Source organism: Rhopilema esculentum, chromosome 1 (genome assembly GCF_057945365.1).
Source record: "Rhopilema esculentum isolate cy_ngs chromosome 1, ASM5794536v1, whole genome shotgun sequence".
Lineage (NCBI taxonomy): Eukaryota > Metazoa > Cnidaria > Scyphozoa > Rhizostomeae > Rhizostomatidae > Rhopilema > Rhopilema esculentum.
The window spans coordinates 3,036,264-3,057,094 of record NC_142815.1 but is presented as its reverse complement, the minus strand read 5'-3'; the positions used below and the strand labels follow the sequence as shown (position 1 = coordinate 3,057,094).

The window sequence follows — 20,831 nt, the reverse complement described above, 5'->3', positions numbered from 1 at the left end:
TAATGTAACTTAATTTGGAAAATCTGTGCTCATTTGGAAGAATTTTCCCTTAGGTTGTAACAGGTTCAAAAGCTGCCACACATCTAGAGGTATCACAAAAATACTTCTGACTTTGCGTTCCAAATTTGAAATTTTAAAAGATTTTTGTGACGTCATCACTTTTGAACTCTATAAGTACTTGCCTTGAATAACGGCTTCACGTAACTTCCCGTACCACTTATCCTAAATCTTTGGTAGCCAACCTTTCGTGCCCTGAACAGTGATGTTGTAAACATACAATAAATGACTGAATCAGGAGAAAAACCTTTCCTATGTAGGCCTAAACGTCACATAGCCGATGTTGGCCTAACCAAGGTCGTAAAAAATTGCAGAGAAACAGAATTAAAGAGACAGACAACAACTGTAAGGAAACGATATACAATAATATTAAATATGACAATTTATTCCATTATCTTATGCTAATTATTCAGTATCTATTGAAGCATTTTACGAATCATGTAGTTAAGAATGCCACCATGTTGAAAGTACATCAGCTCAAGATCGGTGTCAAATCTGCATTTGGCTTCAAACGATCGGCCATCATCAAGCTGGAGGAGAAAGGAAAATGTTGCAAGTTAATATGGGAGAGCTAAAGAAATAATAAAAAATAACTTTCTTCTTTAAAAGGAATATAATGCGCACGCATGTTGTCTTGTTTGCTGTACAAATGGGTCAGTCGTCTCAAGCAGATTTTATTGACAATGACTTGCTAGGGTCGTAATTTTCAACACGTAATTCTCATTCAAATTGTAACTTGCAACACGTAAATACTACGAAACTCGTAACTTTCCAAACGTAAATAAAGTTTTGAAAACTATTATTTTTGAATAACGTATTCTATTAAGATTTAAATCTACTTTTCGAAAGAGATTATTTTGTTTGGTTTAAGGTATCAACAGTTGAACACTGGACCTCGTAAAATACAAAAAATACACTCATTTGTACAGAATCAAACCTTACACTCAATTTTTTATAAGAAACAAAGGTCGATGTTGAGTACTCCAGTTTCTTAATGTTCTGGAAATTTCAATACTCATTGTTTCTTAAAAGTTTCTTAATTATGATGTCATGAATGATGTTATGAAATGTTCGTGATCTTTAGATTATCACATCAAGAGATTCGCTTCCGTTCTGATGCTGTATTTAGACGTGGGAAGTATATTTTTATCCCTTGTGTCTTAATTTCTAGGCCAACAGGGCAATCATGTTCTTGGATTTCATAAAATTTCTTTCTTCTCAGTTTTATCACAATTTAATAGTTTCTTAATCTTTTTGCTTCGAGTAATGAAGTTTCTTAATTTTTTTTGACTGTCCAGTACTTGTTTCTCATAGCCAGTTTCTTATAAAAACAATGAGTGTATTTCACTAAATTAGTAACTCGCTAAGCTCCACTCGTAACTCGTAAATTATAGCGCTTCTCGTGGCCCACTCACTGCTCGTAAAGGACAACACATCTTGTCACTCACAATCGATAAATTTTGCTTTTATCTCGCAGCTAACTAACTACTCGCAAATCGTAATGGACCTCGCAACTCGAAAACCGTAAGTAACAACGCATCTCGTAATTCCATTCAAGAAGATATAAAGCACATCATACCTTAACCAGGACATTTTGTCCAGGTTTCAAATCCGGAGTTATTTCAATTGAAAACATCTCCTTCCCGGTTAGGCCTAAAGTTTCAGCATTCTGTTCCGGTAAATACTGCAGTGGTATTATTCCCATGCCAACCAAATTGCTACGGTGAATTCGCTCAAAGCTTTCAGCAATCACTGCTTTGATACCCTGAAACAAGACAGAAGTTAAAAAACTGACTGGAATCGACAGGAAGAGTGAGGTTTTATGTAGCATGCAATGTGACGAAAAAATCAGTGGCTGTAATGGAATTGGGGGGAGGGCCGTTGCAGTTTGCTTTTAATTCTTTACATCTTGCAGCAGCGAAAATAAGAAACGCAAAGTTATGATTGTTATGATGAACTACAAACCAGCATCCAAGGCCCCTTCGCAGCCCAGTCACGTGACGATCCAGATCCATACTCTTTTCCCGCCAAAACAACCATGGGCTTTCCTTCTTGTAGGTACCTCTGCGAGGCATCGAATATATCCATCTGGAAGAATGGAAAGAGTTACGTTACCATGCGAACGATTCGTCATCGAATATGGTTGTAAGTTAGTTTAGGCCGAAGGAATGTGCAATCAGGTGGCGGGGTTAATTCGAAGTTGGGGGATTAATTGAGAATTCACAATACACGCACCCCTATTAAGCCACTTCTTCGATACCAAGTTGATAACCTTTATCATTATTTTAAGTTTGTACTCACCATGTCTCCTGACGGCCAATGCTTCGTTCTAGGTCCAGCTTTGTCTAGGAATTTGTTAACCAATCGGATATTAGCAAACGTACCACGTGCCATTACCGCGTCATTTCCTCGGCGTGACCCGTAGGAATTGAACTCTCTTGGTGTTAAGCTAATGGCGAATACAAATCCATTACAATACATGATTTTCAGTCGGAGTCAAACTTAAATAAAGGGGTGGGGCTTTCGGGGTGGTGTCAATAAACGTGTAAAACAAACTTAAAAAGGGTAAAAGTTAATCCCTTATTTGATATCGAACATTCGGGAATGCGCTGTTAGGGACGCACCGTCTTGAGCCGTGGCATTTTGTAGCATTTTGTGGTAGGGTGGCGAGTTCCTTTCCATGTAGCTATTACCTCCATAGTTTGTTTCAACTAGGTACTCATTTTCAGACGAATGGACTGAGGGCCGTCCACGAGCCGGGAAAAACTAATCCGTTAGTCATAAACTCATGCAAAGACAACCCTCAAAACTTAAGTTTAGGCTTAATTAAGGCAAGTCAACCCTCCTGTGGCCTAAGTCATCCACGTGCTCCCGTTCATGGGTTTGCCAGTGCTGAGAGAGGAATCAGAGTCAGTCTTATAGCTTATTAGCCTATACAGTGGGAGAGGTGGTGTACAAACTAACATTTTCTGTTGAACATAGCAAAATTGATGCCCACACCCCCAGAGGGAAAGTTTAAAGTCGAATAAAGTTTGATGAAACTGTTGCTTCTTAGTCCACATGGCCAGGAGGTTGGTTTCACCTCAAGCTTAGTGTTTGACACAATTTAGCGATACTTACCCCCGTGATCCAAGGTATCTTGCTGCAGGACTGTTCCTAGAAATGCTACCAGCCGGGGAGATGTGGTCGGTGGTTACAGAGTCGCCGAAGTTCAGCAAAACCCTGGCGTTTTCAATACCTCGAAGTGGTGGAACCTCCTTAGTCTTGAAAGAAAAACAGAAAAATCTGGATGGTTTTGGGCCTACTGTTGTTGTCCAAAGAATAGCTGAGTTAAATATCATTGGAGTTATGCAAAGTTTGAATTATCGTGTGGTAAAGGAATTGGCAAATCTCAAAATTTTGATAAACAAGAATGACAGCAATAAGATATATCAGACTTTATAAAAGATTAAATTAACAAGCATGCAGTCAAAATAATTGATTTTGGCCGTACTCACAAGGGGTACCATGAAAAGCCAGAAGTGATCAGTGATTAGTGATTTAGTAATAGCCGTGATTAGCAGTGATTAAGTGTTTAGCGATTCAATGTGTTTTGACTCAATAGACCTTGGTTATACTTGGAAGCTCCACATACTAGCTTGTTCTATTCACACAAAACGACAAATTTCTACTGTGGGCGAGGGCATAGGTTTGTTGTTGTCCTTGTCAGAAATTGATGACCTCACTTACCATATCATCGAAAAATGGCGGCGACTTTATGTAAGTTGATTTCTCATCCCATGGATACAACAGCGAATCTGAAGCATCTAGTGAATTCCAAGACGGATTCCCATCCTTAACTTTGGAATAAACCTCTTTAAACATTGCTGGGATTACAAATTTCCTTTCAGTTTCCTGAAATAGAGAAAAATCAAGATTTTCATTGGATTACCTAGATTGAAGAAAATATCTAATCTGGATCTCCAGATTAGAAAATCTGAGCTGAACAAACTAATCTAGAAATCTAAAAATCCAGATTGAGTTGACTGATTATTCTTAATAAGAAAATTCTGCATAGATATATTGGATCAACGGATACTATGAAGTGGATTGGCTGTAGATGGGTAGATTAAAGAAGGTTCCTAGTAACACAAAACGAAATTGACAAAGAAGATAATCAAGACAGATTAAAGAAAAAGAAAGAGAGACTCCTGGACACGAAAGATTGAAGGAAAAAGGGATTAAAATATATAACATAATATGTATAACATTTAATACATACCAAAAGTTCTTCTCTGGTTGGCCAAACATCCCTTAAATAAACAGGTTTACCATCTTTTGATGTACCTTTCAGAAAAGCAAAAAGATGTTTGAAATATGTTTATTTCAAATTAAAGATGTCTTAGAGATTAAAAAACCTCATCTGGATTCTCAATATTACTTAATCTGTGTTGTTCAACCTAGCTAATCCAGATTGACTTGACTGATTAATCCAGATGGGAAATCTTGACAAGGTCAATTTGCATTAGTGAAATTTTTCTCTGCGAAAGTTATTACAAAAACTTTACTTCCAAAGAAAATATTTTCATTCGAGAAAATATTATCCTCAAAGTGATATATACCTAAAAAGCATTTTACTACAGGGGATTCTTCCAATCTTAATTTGATGAAGTTTCTGACCAATTTCTTTTGGGCAAGAATTTTTTACCCGTTAACCCATGTTTTTACCCACTGAAATCTTTGCCAGAAAAGGGCTTCTCTTCGCCAAATTTCTTTCTTGAAAACGTGGTTGCAAACACTAAAAGGCTTATACTGCAATTATTTTCATGTGAGGGTTTACTCTGAAACTGAAAAATGGGCCTTAATGGAAAATTTGATAGAGATTTATAGAAACGAAACATTTCTTCGCGAAACATCTTACTGGGAAATGAAGCACTGAAGAAATACTATAGTCGTTAAAATACCCCATTCGAATTTCTCTCAACCAGGGACAAACACCACCCTACCCCATCCAAAATGAGAAGATTCAGACTACTTCCTATTATGCAACGAAGGGATTACCGTAAATCCTCGAATTAGCCCCCTGGGGCTTATTTATTTTTGATATTTTTGGATGGGGGAATATTCGAGGGGGGGGGCTTATACGAGGGGGGGCTTATAGAATCATTGTTGACATTAAGAAGACATTATTTAAAGACCTCGTTTATTTTAGTAGAAATTTCTTTATGAGCATTTAATTAATTACTACCAAAAGTATGAATTTGTTGTGGTAATTCAATAAAACGCCATAGGCGACCTAAGATGGCAAAAATCATCAAATTGAGAGGTCCAATTTGAAAATTTACGGTAGCAGTGGGGGCCTATTCGGGGGGGGCTTTTTGACAATTTGTGGTTCTAGGGTGGGGGCTTATTCGAGGGGGGCTTATTCGAGGGGGGGCTTTTTCGAGGGGGGGGGGCAATTGGAGGATTTACGGTATCGACGTATTTGAGAAGACTCACCTATAGGTTCTGTTTCAAAATCAATGTTTACAGTTCCGGCCAGCGCATAGCCTATCACAAGGAGCGGTGATGCAAGATAATTAGCACGTGTCAACGGGTGAATCCTTCCTTCGAAATTTCGATTGCCAGATAGAATGCCAACAGCCACTAGATCCCCCTGGAGATATAACCAAATACATGCAAATTTATACCAATTGCTGTACAGGACGGGGTTGAAAATAAAACAATACCTCAACGACTTTAGCTAGCAGTTGAAAAAATTTAAAAAATTAATTGAGTGAACGATTTTCTGATCCAAGGAAAGAAAATTTGGAACATCAAGAAGTTCATCTTCCGTCGACAGCTTCATCTACATCTAGAACTTCTTTTGCGTTCAGGGCTACTTCCGCGTCTTTAATGTTGTTCTTAGAAATGGGGAAGATTCTTAGAAACATACCCTTTCGATCGCCTCTGCAACAGGTTCCGGTAATGGTCCGCTGTTGCCAATACAGGTCATACACCCATAACCAACTATATCAAATCTGTGGAGATAAAAATTGTGATTAATGATGCATGGTTGATCACTGATTAACGATCGATCACTGATGGTAATGATTAAAGATTGATGATCGATCACTGATTGTAATGGTGATATGAACTTTCTTCCGACAGCTTTTCATAATGCTGAAAATCTCCTTGCTAGCCTTCAAGCATTGCTTTAAAAGGACCCACAGTTACTTTCACTGATTACTTCTAGACTATCAAATGGTCAGCATGGCCTAGCTGAGGAAAAGACAATCAACAATAGTTTTTGAAAAGATCAATTTTGCAGAAATTTTAGGTCCACTTCCTTCTCTGGTAAGAATCACTTTGTCTCCATACTTCAATTGGGGCCTGTTACACCATGGCGTCTAAAATTACTATAAATGGTGAAAAAAAACAGAACAAAGGATATTGGTGTGAAATATGACATGCGGAGTTCCACGCCAGGCTTTGTAATGGTAATGCAATGACACTATAAATACAAGGATAGATGGCCCGTGGAAGCCGCCATTGTGACAACTTGCTCAATTTACTATCATAGATCGCAAAGGCTTCTGGTTAGCAATGGCTCTTTAATAACTAAAAAATTGAACTAAAACAACAGGCACACACCCAAGTTTCTCAAGGTACTGCTTGACTCCGCTCTCCTCCAAGTAGTACGTGACGACACCAGACCCTGGACTCAAGCTTGTTTTGATGTACGGTTTTGTCGTTAGGCCTAACTCAACTGCTTTCTTGGCAAGCAAACCAGCGCCAAGCATAACAGAAGGGTTGCTCGTATTGGTACAGCTTGTAATAGCAGCAATCACAACAGAGCCTATGAGTGAATGTACATATATTCAAACATGTCAACAGATGAATTGAAGACGTCATAAATTCCAATTTGATGACGTCATAAATTCCTATCTAAAGACGTCATGAATTTCAATTTGATGACGTCATAAATTCAATTTGATGACGTCGAAAATTCAGTTGGATGACGTCATGAATTAGTTGACGACAACAAAAATTCAATTTGATGACGTCATAAACTCAATTTGATGATGTCATACATTCAAATTTGATTACGTCACGAAACCGGTCTCGAGAATTTTCACATTTGGTTAAGGTTATATTGATCAATCAGACTTTGAGGAAAACATCACGTTGCAAAAAAAAAGATTCGTATTTAAGTTATAATATACAACAGTGAAAATATCAGACAAAAATAAACATAATATAACTAAATGTATAATGAATAAATACAATTTTTGTTAATTTTTCATGAATAGATAACCATTAAGAAATTTTCATGAAACTCTTTTGATACATTTTTATCGACATATTTTTCAAAAATTTGACATATTTTTATCAATGCTTTTCTGCAAGAAACCATACACAACAGTAGGGCATCTTGGAGTGGCCTGCAGATTCCAATTTTCAACGTCAACCGTCTTGATTGTTAGCTGAAATAAACTCACCATGCGAAAGGGTGTAATTCTCTCCTTCGTAATCCAAAGAAACCGTTGCACTGATTTTCTCAGGTTTTAATCCGTAACCTTTGAATCCGATTTTGTTGCTCAGGCAATATTCAAAGTCGGTCTTCATTTCTGAGACTGCTACTCGATCATGTGGTCTTTTTGGGCCAGAACATGACGAGACGACTGTTGCTAAATCTAACTCAACAATCTGAGAAGAAAACAGAAAAGTTTAACCTTTTAACAAATTTATAGATACATCTTGTAGAAAATGACATCTTTTAATAATAAAACAATTCGATTCACCTTTACAGTGTTACAGATTTTTATGAGCCATGATTGACCTTTGAACTCATCTTTAAATTTAACATTTGACCTATAAAATACACATATGACCTTTGATCGAGAAGCGTGACTTTTCAACAATACAGAATTTCTGTGCTATCCTTTTTCCTTCGCCTCTTTTTAAACAAGGGAACGGTTCTTAAAGAATGCTTAATCTTAAAAGCAGATTATAATCCTTGACATGAAGATTTTTTAATCTTGAAGGATTATGAATGAAATGGATGACTTACTTGAGAAAAGATCGGATCTTGTTCAGGATTATTGTAATCTCTAAAAAGTTTATTACGCTTGAGGTACGCTTCAATCAGTTCTAATTTCTTCTCATCTCGGCCTAGAAAAGAAAGCAATAAAAGTTAAAGATTTCTTAATGGAAAAAAATAGTGAATCAACTAAAACTAAAATTGAGAGAAAAACACTATAGAAACAGATTTCCTGGGTACTAGATACCCGCAAAGGAATTGTACCACAAAGTTAATGGCAAAAAAAGTACATCAACAAAGATAATTGTTTATGGTAAATAATTGATTATGATGTACACATCAGTGATTATAGTGATTTATGATTTTGATTGGTGATTTTGATTATGATTGGGTAATGATTATAACTGATGATGTTTATGATTGATTGATGATGATTTATTAAGGTTCATCATTGATGAGCTTGATGATGATTATAATGATTAGGATTTATGATTATGATTGATTACTGATGATGGTTGCTGATTATCATGATTATGACGATTGGTGATCACGATTAATGATGACTATGATTGGTGATCACGATTAATGATGATTACTATTGATTGTGATGATTATGATTGGTGATCACGATTAATTATGATTATGATTGGTGATCACGATTAATGATGATCATGATTGATGATAATAACTGCTGATCATGATGACGATCGTGATTACTACGATAATGATTGGGTTGATTACGATCATGATCACAAAAGTGACGTAGGCATACCTGTTTGCTTCAAATACAGAAGAGTCATTTCATCGACCGGGAAAAAACCAACAGTTGCACCGTATTCCGGGCACATGTTTGAAATAGTAGCCCGGTCAGCTATTGAAAGTTGTGAGACACCCGGACCGAAAAATTCAACAAATTTTCCCACCACACCAATTTGTCGAAGGTGCTACGAAAAAATTAATTGAAAAAATTCAACATTGGCGAAGAAGGAGGAAAAAATTTACTGCAAAATATGATGATGGCGAACAAAAAATAAGTAAAAAATTGAAATTAATTAACGGCGACAAAAGAATTTAATGGTGGAATTTAAATTTCTAGAACACTTATGAGGACAAAGGCAAAAGCGGGGGAGGGGAGGGACTAATAGCCTAACCCCAAACAAAACCCCTTGGCCATGCTACTAGCCTCCTCCTCCCTTCAACTTGTCTTCTTTTCCTCCCCTCTTCACCCCTTCTATCTCCGCTTCTACATCCCTTCTGAACATTTTCCCATCTCCTTCTCAGAGGCAGGAATCAAAGAGCATACCTTTGTGATGGTCAACACAACATCCGTTGAAGTGATGAACCTGCCCACGTGACCCGTTATTTTGTAGCCAACGACCTCAGGCACAACCATACTGATCGCCTGGCCAAGCATCACGGCCTCCGCTTCAATACCACCAACACCTAAAACAAAACAAACGACCAATCAATCACTTGGCATCACTCGCAACAATAGATCAATCGCAAATCACATCTTTGGAATCAAGTGAGATCATTCACATAAATCGGTATTATCATTCAAATCAGAAATTTGCAACACTGTGGATCGAAATAGGCTAATCAGAAACACGAGCACATGACTGTATAGGTTGACCAATCAGTGCCGCTTGCCTATTGAGAATGTTACCAATGGAGTTCTAAGGTGAAAACGAACCCCTTTTGTCTACACAATAGCGGTTTTCTCGTGCTTATAAAGTTTTGTACCACCGAAAGATTGTTTACAACTAATTCTCTTCAAATCATTCTTAACAATCACTGCGATTAAATGATTCAATCACCTGATTAAATGATACTCACCCCATCCTAAAACACCTAAACCATTTATCATGGTCGTGTGCGAATCTGTCCCAACTAAGCTGTCCGGATATACCACTGAATCAACTTCGAAAACGACTCTGGCTAAAAATTCCAGATTGACCTAAGAAGAAGAAACAATTTGAAAATCAACCAAAAAAATTTACTTTATCGCTAAATACAAAACAATTTAAAAATCGAAGATTAAAGAAAGTCGATCAGCTTAAAGTGACATGTTTCAAGCTTATTTAAAAACACTTTTTCATAAGAACCAGAAATCTTTTACCGAGACTCAACGTTCTTATCATTTTGATAATTTGAAACTCAGATGTTTTCTTAATATTGCTCTCATTCCGCATTGATATTTCTATATTTATATACTACAAATTTCTTCTAGGACCACTAAGGAACATTTCTGCATGACATTTCAATAGCACAGTTTATTACCTAATAAAATCCCGGTTCTCTTAACCCAAGAGAAAATTCTCAAAAGAATGGTTTCTAGATTAAATGGTTTATGGACAACATGTTCTTACGCTGTTATTATTTTTTTTAAGAAACGGAGCCCCTTATAAAGTTTGCTCTTATGAAAAAAATTTTTTGAGAAAACGTTTTATGAAAAAAACTCTATAGGAATTCTGTCAAGACTAGAGGCATTCAGAACCTAAGAAAACATTTTTAAAAAGTTTTTGCAACTTTAATAATTTTCATCTGACACTGTGCATATTACTAAACTGTTTTACTTTTTAAGAAAAAGTGGCCTCGGTGTTCACATAAGTTTATTCTTATGAAAAAAGTCTACTCTAGAGGAATTCTGAAACGAAGAGATATAAAACTTTAAAACGGGTAAAAAGATTCCGAAGCAAAAAGTCTTCACTTAAATGTCCATTACATATCATTTCGATTGGCCTATGTTTATTGAAAGAAACATATTCGCCAATCAGATTACTAGAAACACACACGTGCAACGTAACAGAATTCCTAAAAAGGCAATAATTGCCTTTTATGGTCAGTGACACGTCCTAAATTTTAATATAAATTTACACAGAACCAAGGGATGAAATATTAATTTCCAAAAGGAAATAAAAATTCATACCCTGGTCCTTTCTAAGCCCTCCAGCTTCTTTCCTCAAAAAAAGAAAAAAGAGGCGAGCAATGACCTACTGATCTTTTATGATATAAATATACCGTAAAAGCTCTATTAAGCCCCCCGGGGGGCTTATTTAATTTTCGAAGCCCTAGAGGGAGGGTCCTAGAGGTAAATACTACAATCCCGGACAAAATTGTTGAAACAAAATGCAAATTTTGCAATTTTCTACTTTAATATTGCCCCTGTAAATTCGAATCCCCCCTTCCCCCCGAAGCAATGTTGGATTTGTAGTTCTATCATTTCTCCTTCAAAATCATGCATTCAACATTGAATTGGGGGAGGGGCGAAAGTTATTTTTCAAATTAAAGAGAAAATATCAACTTCCTTGAAAAGTCTCAACAATTTTTGACCGGGATTTTTTCATAGGAAACCGATACATGAAACTAAACATTTGCCTGATGATCGCTTTAAGCGTGAAACGTGGAGAATCAGCTTAGAACCGTCCTGTTCTATACACCAAATAGCGTGTACAGCTCTGCCTATACGGAATAGAGCACTATATGACACACCGGCAAAGAAGCAATCCTTATAAAACTATCTTTATACATGCGTTAACTTGTAGATGATAAAGCTTTGCATGAAATAGAGCCAAAAATACCATTCAATTTGTGACCCAGGGAGGACCAGTGGTAGGATTGGCCAATGGAGCAATCGCATCCAAGAATCTTTTGCCAGTCAGCCAATGACTACCTAGGCCCTACCCATACTCAATTCTTGGGTTTACCCATCGTCCCTGCTGAATTTTTAAACGCTGAAGGCAGTTTAGGACATTAGATTAGCAGATGATAAAAAGCGAAAAAGACGGTCGATGATCATGTAAACTTTTTTGAGAGGCGTGGGGGCTTTCTTTCACCGCGATTCCCTCCATTTGGTCAAAGTATACACGCGTAGTAGCTTGAAACTTTGCACGATTTCGTTTAAAGGAACAACGATGACATAAGGAAGCTCAGCCTCGAAAGAAACAACGGTAATATAAGGAGGCTCAGGCAGTTAAAGGAGCAAATATAATATAAGGAGATTCTGTAAAATTAAGGAACAATGATAATTCAAGGAGGTTCGGCCTACCTGGTGGACAATTCCAGAGCCGGGGGGTACGATCTGAAGATTCTTGAATGCTTTAGACCCCCACTGAAAATAACAAAAAATTAATTAGAACAAGTAAAATAGAGAATATAGTTTAAGGGAAGTGAAATTCAAACTTCATTCATTCACAACGAACTTTTCCATCTTAATTACATAAGGAACTAATCTATCGCAGGTAGCGATCTGTCTGCCCAAATAAGGAACTTTTCTTTCCCAATAAGGTTCTTTTCTTCTAATAAGGAACTTTCCATTCCCAATAAGGAACTTTTCATTCCCAATAAGGAACTTTTCATTCCCAATACGGAACCTTTCTTTCACAAAAAGGAACCTTTCTTTCCAAATTAGGAATTTTTCTTCCCCAATTAGGATGTATCATAAAAAGAGCATCTATATCCTAAGCAGTAATATTTCTATCCTGATATGAATTTTTATATCCAAATGAAGAATTTTTAGATCCTAGTAAAAAACTTATAATTATCTAGCAAGAAACATCTTTCTCATAGAAGGAACTTTTAAAAACAAGAATCCCACTTTAAAAATGGAATGCAGGAATGACGAGTATTCAGCTAAAACACTTTATTATTGTTTCGAAAAACAAACAGTCTTTTGTTTTGTTAGTAAAGCAAACATTGCTATGTTTCAGGTTTCCCTATAAGATATATCTCAACGGACTGCTGTTTAAACTTTAAAACAATACTTATTCAATGTTTCTCGTAAATTGGACAGCAATTTACATAAAGATCAAGAAGCTCCAATAAAACAGATAACTTCAACCAAACACGCAGAACTTGAAACCTGTTTTGTTAAACTGGTTGTTTTATCAGCTTGCTAGATCACAGCTAAGTTTCTCAGGCTGTTTTCCAAGCATAAATATTTTTAGGCCTAAATGAAATCTTTTCACACAATAGAAGTTTTTACATTTAGAAAACCCAAACCAATTTGGTCCGCAATTTAGACAGGTGTGCAAACAAACTGTAGAACATGTTTACAGACAAAACTGTTTTTTTCCAGTTGAAGAATACTCTGTAAATACTCTATTAAAATATCTTGAAACAGCTTCTTAAAGTCCTTGAGCGTAAAAGCTTTAAATAAGTATCTTGTTCTAGAAGAGTCGGAGATTTCAAATGAATTTCAAATGAGATTTCGGTCTTGAGTTGATGAAATTGTTTTAAAAATGGAGCAATGCAATGACAGCTATAAATGGTGGAAAAGTGGAAAAAATTTGAACTTTTGAAAGGTAGAAATGGTAGTAGATTTGGATGTGACACAAAAGAAAATATAAAACAAGAAACAGATATCGATAAATGTGGAAACAATACGCAGGTTAAATTTATAGGCAAATGAAAGTATAAAGAATGAATAAGTTGAATATTCCAAATCTTAAAAACGAACAACGATCATATTATGATTACCATGAAATTTAAACTGATAAAACTTAAAAATGTGGTAACTACTACCAGTAAAATCCATTTCGAAATGGATAAAAAAGAAACATAGCTGCAAAAAGGAAAAAGCTTTTATTTATACTCTCAACTATTTTTTCACTTCCAGACGAAAGGTTATCTGACAAGGGTCAGAAAAACCAAACTTTAGTCGTTTGGCCTCCATGGTTTAACCCAAAGAGATGTTTTCTTCCGTTTTGAAATTCTCTTCACGTTTTTACGCGATATTTTTAACTATATATGCAGCAATATCTCCAGATGAGGACATTTTGAAGTAGCAAATCAGTCAGTGCTGATCACGTTAACAAGCAGGCTTTCGCGTTGATTGGAAATAATCAGCTAAATTGCCGTCATTAGGGAGAGTTTTGCATTAAAGACTCTTTCACTCTTAAGACAGCTGTCCTTTACGCGAAGAAAAATTGATTGTGTTTTTCTATTTTCATGCAGACGTTAGGCCGGCTTTGGAACTATAGTCGCAAAGCATGCTGGTTGCGCAAGAGCCTTTTAATTGAAGTTCAATAATGAGACATTATCATTTTTGCAGTGTCTTTCAATTATTTCTTAACTTTACTAGACCTTTACGTTTGGCAGAGAAATATTAAGAGAAAGAAAATTATCTTACCTTCAAAAACTGAAACCGTTCCTTATTTCTCTCAAATTCAAGCTTCTGGTTCTTCTCCAAGGCTTCCGGACTTCAGGAAAGATATTATTAACATTAATCAAACATATAGATATATATATATCAGAGAATGAATGTTGGCATAGACTTTGAAATAAAGTCTAGTAAAAAGATAAACATTAATATTGTATGATGGAAAAATCAAATGAAAGAATGGTGGATCTTTGCGATTCTGAAATCCTTTTTCATTCTTTCTTATTCTTGGTCAATGTTTGGTATTTCTACGAAGAACCAACTAGAAGTGCTTTTATACGAGTAAGTGGGGACCGATATACCATCCATTATATGGGGGTGTCCTTTTCATTAAGATTACCTTAACAGCGTTGTAAGAGTTAGAAAAATTTTGGAACAAAATTTTTTCACATATTGGTCTACTTTAACAAACAGTGAAACAAAACACTGGAATACCAACAATGGTTTGCTTTTGAGATAAAACGCATTAGAAGGGTGCTTTTAGGCCAAAATAATATTTGTTCCAAAATTGAGGTCCTGAATCACACTAGCGATTTTTTTAGATTTTTTAGGAAGATATTCTGGTGGATGCTGGAAAAAACTGTTAAATTTCCATTAAGGTTTTCAAAATTTCAATAATACTCAACGTAATTTTTCGAGGGTGCCTTTAAGATAAGGGCTTGAAAAACAGGGGTGAATAAAATGGGATATAGTTTAAAATTCTCTCTGATTAGGACCAATAATGGTATTGGATAGAAGTAAAATGTACCAAAAACTAGCAAGATTTAAAATTTGACAGCTACTAGCGAATAGTGATTAGAAAGGATCAAATAGAGAAAGGGTACAATGTCAACATATGATCAGACCATAGCAGTGTGGACTTGATAAAGTCATGCAAAAATGATATAAGTCACTAAGAAACTGAGGGATGTATACCTTCGCGAAAAGTCAGCTTGGACAGAATGATCAATTACCAAATCTGCGGGTGAGATTGGATTGATGTTGGCTGGGTCACCACCAAGTCGTTTTACTGCATCCCTCATAGCAGCGAAATCAACAACTGCAGGTACACCCCTGTCAAAGGCAAAAATCACAGGTCAAATAGTAAAATCAAGGACATGACATTTCACACATAAAAATCAACAAAAATTCTTGTTTTTTTAATGCATTCTTGTTTGAAAATATGGTAAGAATCAAGACCCATAACAACTAAATCATATGCTAAGGGAAAAATTTTTGAAGAAACTGTCTTGATGGAATTTAAAATTGGTTTCACTCTTACTATGAGGTCAGGTAAAAGGTGCCATTAAAAAAATGTGAGGAGGAGGTTCATGAAAAACCAAATTTTAATAAAAGTGGGTGAGCTATCTTTAACACTTACGTGAAATCCTGCAGAATTGTTCTTGCTGGTCTGAAAGGGAACTCAACAGATTTTGACTGTGTTTCTTTCCAGTTCAGCAGAGTTTCTACATCTTTAGTTGATATTTGGAAATTATCACAGTTCCTGACCGCAGACTCCAGCAGAACTCTTACTGAAAACGGTAGAGCCTCTAAAAAAAGAATTTGATTATCAATTGCAAGCAGAAGCGAAGCCAAAAATTTTTCAAATTGGTACAGAAATTACTTTTGCTGAGAAAAAGGCCTGTCTTATCCTTGAAGGGTGTGGCAATAAGAAAAATACTTTTATATATCTGCTGTTAAGCGAATTCTATTTCTAAATTCATACATTAGTGCCATACTTTAATTCACACATAAGTAAATTCATTATTTTGCTGGGTAAAAATCCTTTTTGTGCTGACAGACAAAGTGTTTGGGGGGAACAGCACCCCTGTCCCCCTCTCTGGCAACTGCCTGGTTGCAAAGCAAAGTCAAGAAAAATGTGTTTCCCATACTTTCAAACAATACCCTTAAGCTCTGACAACCTTTAAACTCTGGAAAACAACAAAAGTGAGGTTTGCTTGTGGCACTGAAGGTATTCTACTTTCATCAATGCCCGTCGTTGACAGTGTGTGTCTGCAACATTTCCTGGGCACTGCTAGATAGGTTTTGGTTTGTAATGCATGTATTTCTTGGTCACTTGCAGTGAACTTACAAAACTTTTTTGGCTGTTTACTTATTGTGTGGAATTACTGTTCATAAAATATTTTCCTTTTCCTGAAACAAATGTTTCTTTTTTAATGGTTTTGAATTGCTTGTAAGCAACTAGAGGGCATAAACCTTAACTGGAGTGTCATAAATTGCTTGATGATCGCATTAGGTGTGAAACTAAGAAAATGTAACACAGAATCTCTTGTTCTATCCTACAATGCATGGAAAGCTCTCTCAATATTGCATCAAGTACATGGAAAAGACATGTACGACGATTTCTGGCGACAAAACCTTCCGTCCATTGTTTCAAAATAATACCGTCTTCAACCAATCAGCGACACATGCGCCTTAATAACAGTATTCGCACAGCTGTTCTGTCTCCTGGTCACAAACCTCTTGAACTCCCTGCCAGGGATTCAAATGGTAATGCGCATGTGCAATTACCCTGAAACAGGGGATAGTGCATGCTCTGGAAGATGGGGATGACTCATCTCCAGAACAAGACCAGCAAATAGAAATCGTGACTACATGGGTCAGAATAAAAGGTTAGCTGGTACTTCATGATGAAAGAATGACATCGGACATGTGTCATATTTAATCCAGAAACTAATCCTGTTTGTGCATAATATTGGATCATATATCATTTGAGTATGTAAATGAAGGAAAGGTCACAATAGCAGGCTGCTCGACTGACTCCAGTGGAATTCTTGGAAAGAAAAGCAGATAAAATGTAGCAAATATCATGCTGAGAACAAACAACAATAAACACATGTAAATTGAACGTGGCTAATGTTTTAGGAGGCTTCACCAGAGCAAAAGTGCACAGTTGATTTATGTGTGCTTACTGTTGTTTGTTCTTGGCCCGTTGTGGTGTTCCTTGAGTTTATTTGCTATTTATCTGAGTTTGACATGGAAATATTTTGGTTCAAATAAAGGACTTAGAATCAAGAAAATCTGATCCAAGGGCATAGAAAAATAACCTAATGGGACTCAGTTTTCAACTGATTATTATGAGAAATTCTTCATCATCTTTGTACCGCCAGATTGCCAAAATGCAACAGAGAGTAGAGTCACTTACGTGACATATCAAAGTGATCTCAGCCCCCTCACTTTGTAGCCCTCTATTCTTCCATGGACTTAGTGAGCAAAAGCCCCCAGGATTCATCTTGCCACAACAAAGTTAAGAAATAAAAGGACAGCTTACCCAATCTGGTGTCACCCAACTTTGTCAGATCGAAATAATTACAAGTGCTTCCATCATAGTCGAATGATGATACTAGCTTGCCAAGTGGGTGGTTTTCTGTAAGCATGAACAAATTTTTAACTGATTAAATGCTCACTGACTTTATCATGTGGTTAATATAAATAATCATATTTAAATATACACAGTTTAAAACAATAAGAAAAAGATTTGATACGGTGTTGCTGAATGGAAGATTTTTTATTTACAGAATACACCTTACACTTCTGTATTGGAAGCTACTCCAAATTTCATATTATGACATTGTTTGGCACAAAGTAGGATTTACCAACAGGTTTTTTGTCCCATTACAACTGCAAGGACACTAAAACCAGGGTTGCACCAGGAGTATCCCCTTTGTCCTTGTTCACGTTAACCCAAGGCACTCGTCACTGCACCCAGGGGACCCCTAAATTTTCTGGCATGGTCAAATTTTTTGCAAAAGATTTATGACAAATGCCCTGACCAGGGGCAAGTGTCCAAACTTTTGAAAAAATTTATGTTCATATTTTGTGCTTGTATTGTACAGCCTATCATTGATATAAAGTTTTAAAACTTTTACACAGATAATTTGATTGCCAATATTGTTCTGGGTGAAACTTTCACTCCCAGTCGCTAATCATGGTTCAACAAATTCCATAAAAATTGATGCCACATGCTAACCTTGCCTACCACATGCCTTGCAAACCAAGGCTTTGTATGATAGTGCTGTACTAAATTTGGTATGCAACTTCAAATTTTGGCATTCAGCATCTTGTACTTGCATCTCCAATACTTCAGCAGAATTACACAGCACAGAGAGCTTGAGACTGGAGGCATATACAACTGATTAAATTGCTCAAAGTTATGCAACTTTGCATTATCTAGGTTTTGTGGCTACCCCAGGACCGTCTTTGGTTTAAAGAAAAAGAAAATGAGGTTTTTTCATTGCAAGATGTCTAGCTTGCTTGTAAATTGATGAAGTTGATTTACATATGGGGAAAGTTTGGGATTTCAATAAAATGAGCTTTATCAATTATTTTCAGAACCAGAACACTAGAAAACCAAGTTGCAAGAAGTATTTGTGAAATTTTGGACTAAATTTCGCAATTTTTGGTAGGTTGTGTTCTCTTGATACTTTGGTGTAATTTCCTGGAATTATTTTTAGCAGTTTCTGAATAAGCATTTACAATTTTACAGGTAAAAACACCTGTATACTGGGCCAGCATGTCGTAAGCACCTCCTGTTTCCTGGAGTTTGATAATAAAAGAAAGGGACGATTTCTAAAAAGATTCAAACAACTGCCTCGTACGTCCTTCGGTGTCAGTACAAGGGAAATTCATTTTGCAGGATTAAACTTTTGAAACAAAAAGATACGGAAACCCCATGTTGGTGCAATTTGATCCGTGTTAATCGAGCCCCTGCAAAATACACTCTTTTTTATAAGAACAATTGTCGAAGAACACGAGCCTCAAAATTGGTCAAAAGTTAAGATAAATTAAGAAAAAGCTGAGGCTGAGCTTCTGCAAAAGGCAATTTTGAACAACGTTTTTTCTCAAAATCAAGGATTTTAAGCGAGGTGTGGGTGCTTTTTCGTTGGATATTCAAATTTGTCAGCAAATTAAGGCTATCTAAGGAGGCCTTAACACCACCCTAGAGCGAAAAAGCTAGAACTCGCACTGCTTACACCCTTTTAATTTAAGAACAAATTAAGAACAATGCAGCCTCGGATCTTCGAAAAAATTAAGAACAGTCAGCCTGAACTTAAATTTACTGGTTGTTATAAAAAAAGTGTACGGCCTGAAAACCGGTTCACCAGGAGTTTGAAATTGTAGACCCCGGAGAAAGCACCGTTAGAAATCTAGATCGTAGAAGCTAAAATGTGCAGCTTGTAAGCTGAAAGATAAATTATGATACAAATGCACAAAATTTACATCCTAGATTAATCAGAACTCTGTATTTACCGAAATCATTACATTGAAATGTCAAATTTTAAAATTGAATCAAAGGTCAAAATTGGTTAAAAATTAATCTTAAAAGCCAAATTCAGCTACGACGTTGCGTGTGAATACAGGATTTGAGCATCGTTACATTTTTCACACAGTTTGTCAACCATTCCGTTACAATTGTGCAGATTATAATCTTCGTTTAAAACTTCCTCACCTGGGACTTGGCAAGCCATCTTTCCTGATGTTTATCTCCTTACTAACGTGTTCCTTGGCACGCACAGCTTTCACTCACAGTTTCCCTGTGACAATAGAACCCGCGGGAAGACGCGGGAAGACGTGCTAGTTGAAAAGTGGACTTTGGTCCCTTAAAACACGACTGACACTGCATTGAAATGGAATTTGAAAAGGCCCAAAATTGCTGAAACTTTCTCATTCACGAATCATCACAGTCTAAAATGTAACTGTTTGTTTTTATACCATCGTATTCTGGCAACCTTTCAGTCATTATAGCTGGATTTAACATTGTCTTAGATGTTGGTAACTAAGGACGCAGGACCTTCCGTGTATCCTTACAAGGATGCTCAGACAACTGCCCAACATCATTACTTCCATGCTACCTAAACTTAACAATTCTGTTCTCCTTAAAACCAATGTGAAACAGTAATACTACAAAGATGCCCAATGTATTGTTAAACTGTCTGAGCGACAGAGCGGTTGCTGCAAATTGCCTAACAATTGACCCTCCCACCCCCTCTCCAAATTTTGATGAATTATCATTTCCTCTGAATGCTCTTCTATCATATGCTGTGACTCTAACATATTATCTAGTTTTTAAAATACCTTTTTGTGTCACCTCTCATTTCTTCCTCCGAACTTTTACCGAACTTTCCATCCAAATGATTTCTAACCAGTACCCTTTTTCAGAATACCGTAAATCCTCGAATTGGCCCCGCCCTCAAAAATCGAATTGGCCCCCCCTCGAATAAGCCTCCACCCTAGAACTAAAAATTGTAAATAAACCCCACCCCTCGAATAAGCTCCCACTGCTACCGTAAATTCTCAAATTGGACCCCTCAATTTGATGATTTTTGCCATCTGAGGTTGCCTATGGCATTTTATTGAATTACCACAACAAATTCATACTTTTGTTAGTAATCAATTAAATGCTCATAAAGAAATTTCTACTGAATAAACAAGGTCTTTTAATAATGTCTCCTTAATTTCTAAAATAATTTTATAACCCCCCCCCCCTCTCCTCTTATAAGCCCCCATCCAAAATATCAAAAATAAATAAGCCCCCGCTAATTCGAGGAATTACGGTATGCTTGTTCTGACTTTCACTGGACTTTAGAATTTCTATTGCAATGGCGGCACCAG

At 36.4% G+C, this 20,831-nt stretch overlaps 1 protein-coding gene across 3 annotated transcripts; it reads right to left on the bottom strand.

Annotated features, from left to right (window-relative positions):
- Window positions 1-396: 396 nt before the first annotated feature.
- LOC135690383 (cytoplasmic aconitate hydratase) lies at window positions 397-19,805 on the bottom strand. 3 transcript variants are annotated; one of them, XM_065207921.2, is made up of 22 exons: window positions 19,669-19,805; window positions 17,491-17,586; window positions 15,580-15,748; window positions 15,135-15,272; window positions 14,190-14,259; window positions 12,108-12,170; window positions 10,989-11,015; window positions 9,896-10,016; window positions 9,363-9,502; window positions 8,832-9,003; window positions 8,090-8,190; window positions 7,518-7,725; window positions 6,670-6,874; window positions 5,972-6,056; window positions 5,536-5,692; window positions 4,319-4,383; window positions 3,787-3,951; window positions 3,178-3,320; window positions 2,359-2,506; window positions 2,023-2,145; window positions 1,637-1,822; window positions 397-587 (listed from the first exon to the last, which is right to left on the bottom strand). In XM_065207921.2, the coding sequence occupies exons 1-22, from the start codon at window positions 19,685-19,687 to the stop codon at window positions 474-476; spliced, it is 2,715 nt and encodes a 904-aa protein (XP_065063993.2). In that variant the 5' UTR covers window positions 19,688-19,805; the 3' UTR covers window positions 397-473. The 3 variants fall into 3 exon arrangements, with proteins under 3 accessions (XP_065063993.2, XP_065063994.2, XP_065063995.2); XM_065207922.2 differs by having other exon boundaries at window positions 10,989-11,012; XM_065207923.2 differs by lacking the exon at window positions 10,989-11,015 and having other exon boundaries at window positions 19,669-19,804.
- Between the last annotated feature and the right edge of the window lie 1,026 nt (window positions 19,806-20,831).

Excerpts from the sequence above, each read along its gene's own strand:
- LOC135690383 (XM_065207921.2), bottom strand. Across the intron at positions 14,260-15,134 it reads CAAGCTGACTTTTCGCGAAG|TCCGGAAGCCTTGGAGAAGA; the intron begins GTATACATCCCT and ends TCTTTCCTGAAG. Across the intron at positions 2,507-3,177 it reads AGATACCTTGGATCACGGGG|CTTAACACCAAGAGAGTTCA; the intron begins GTAAGTATCGCT and ends ATTCGCCATTAG.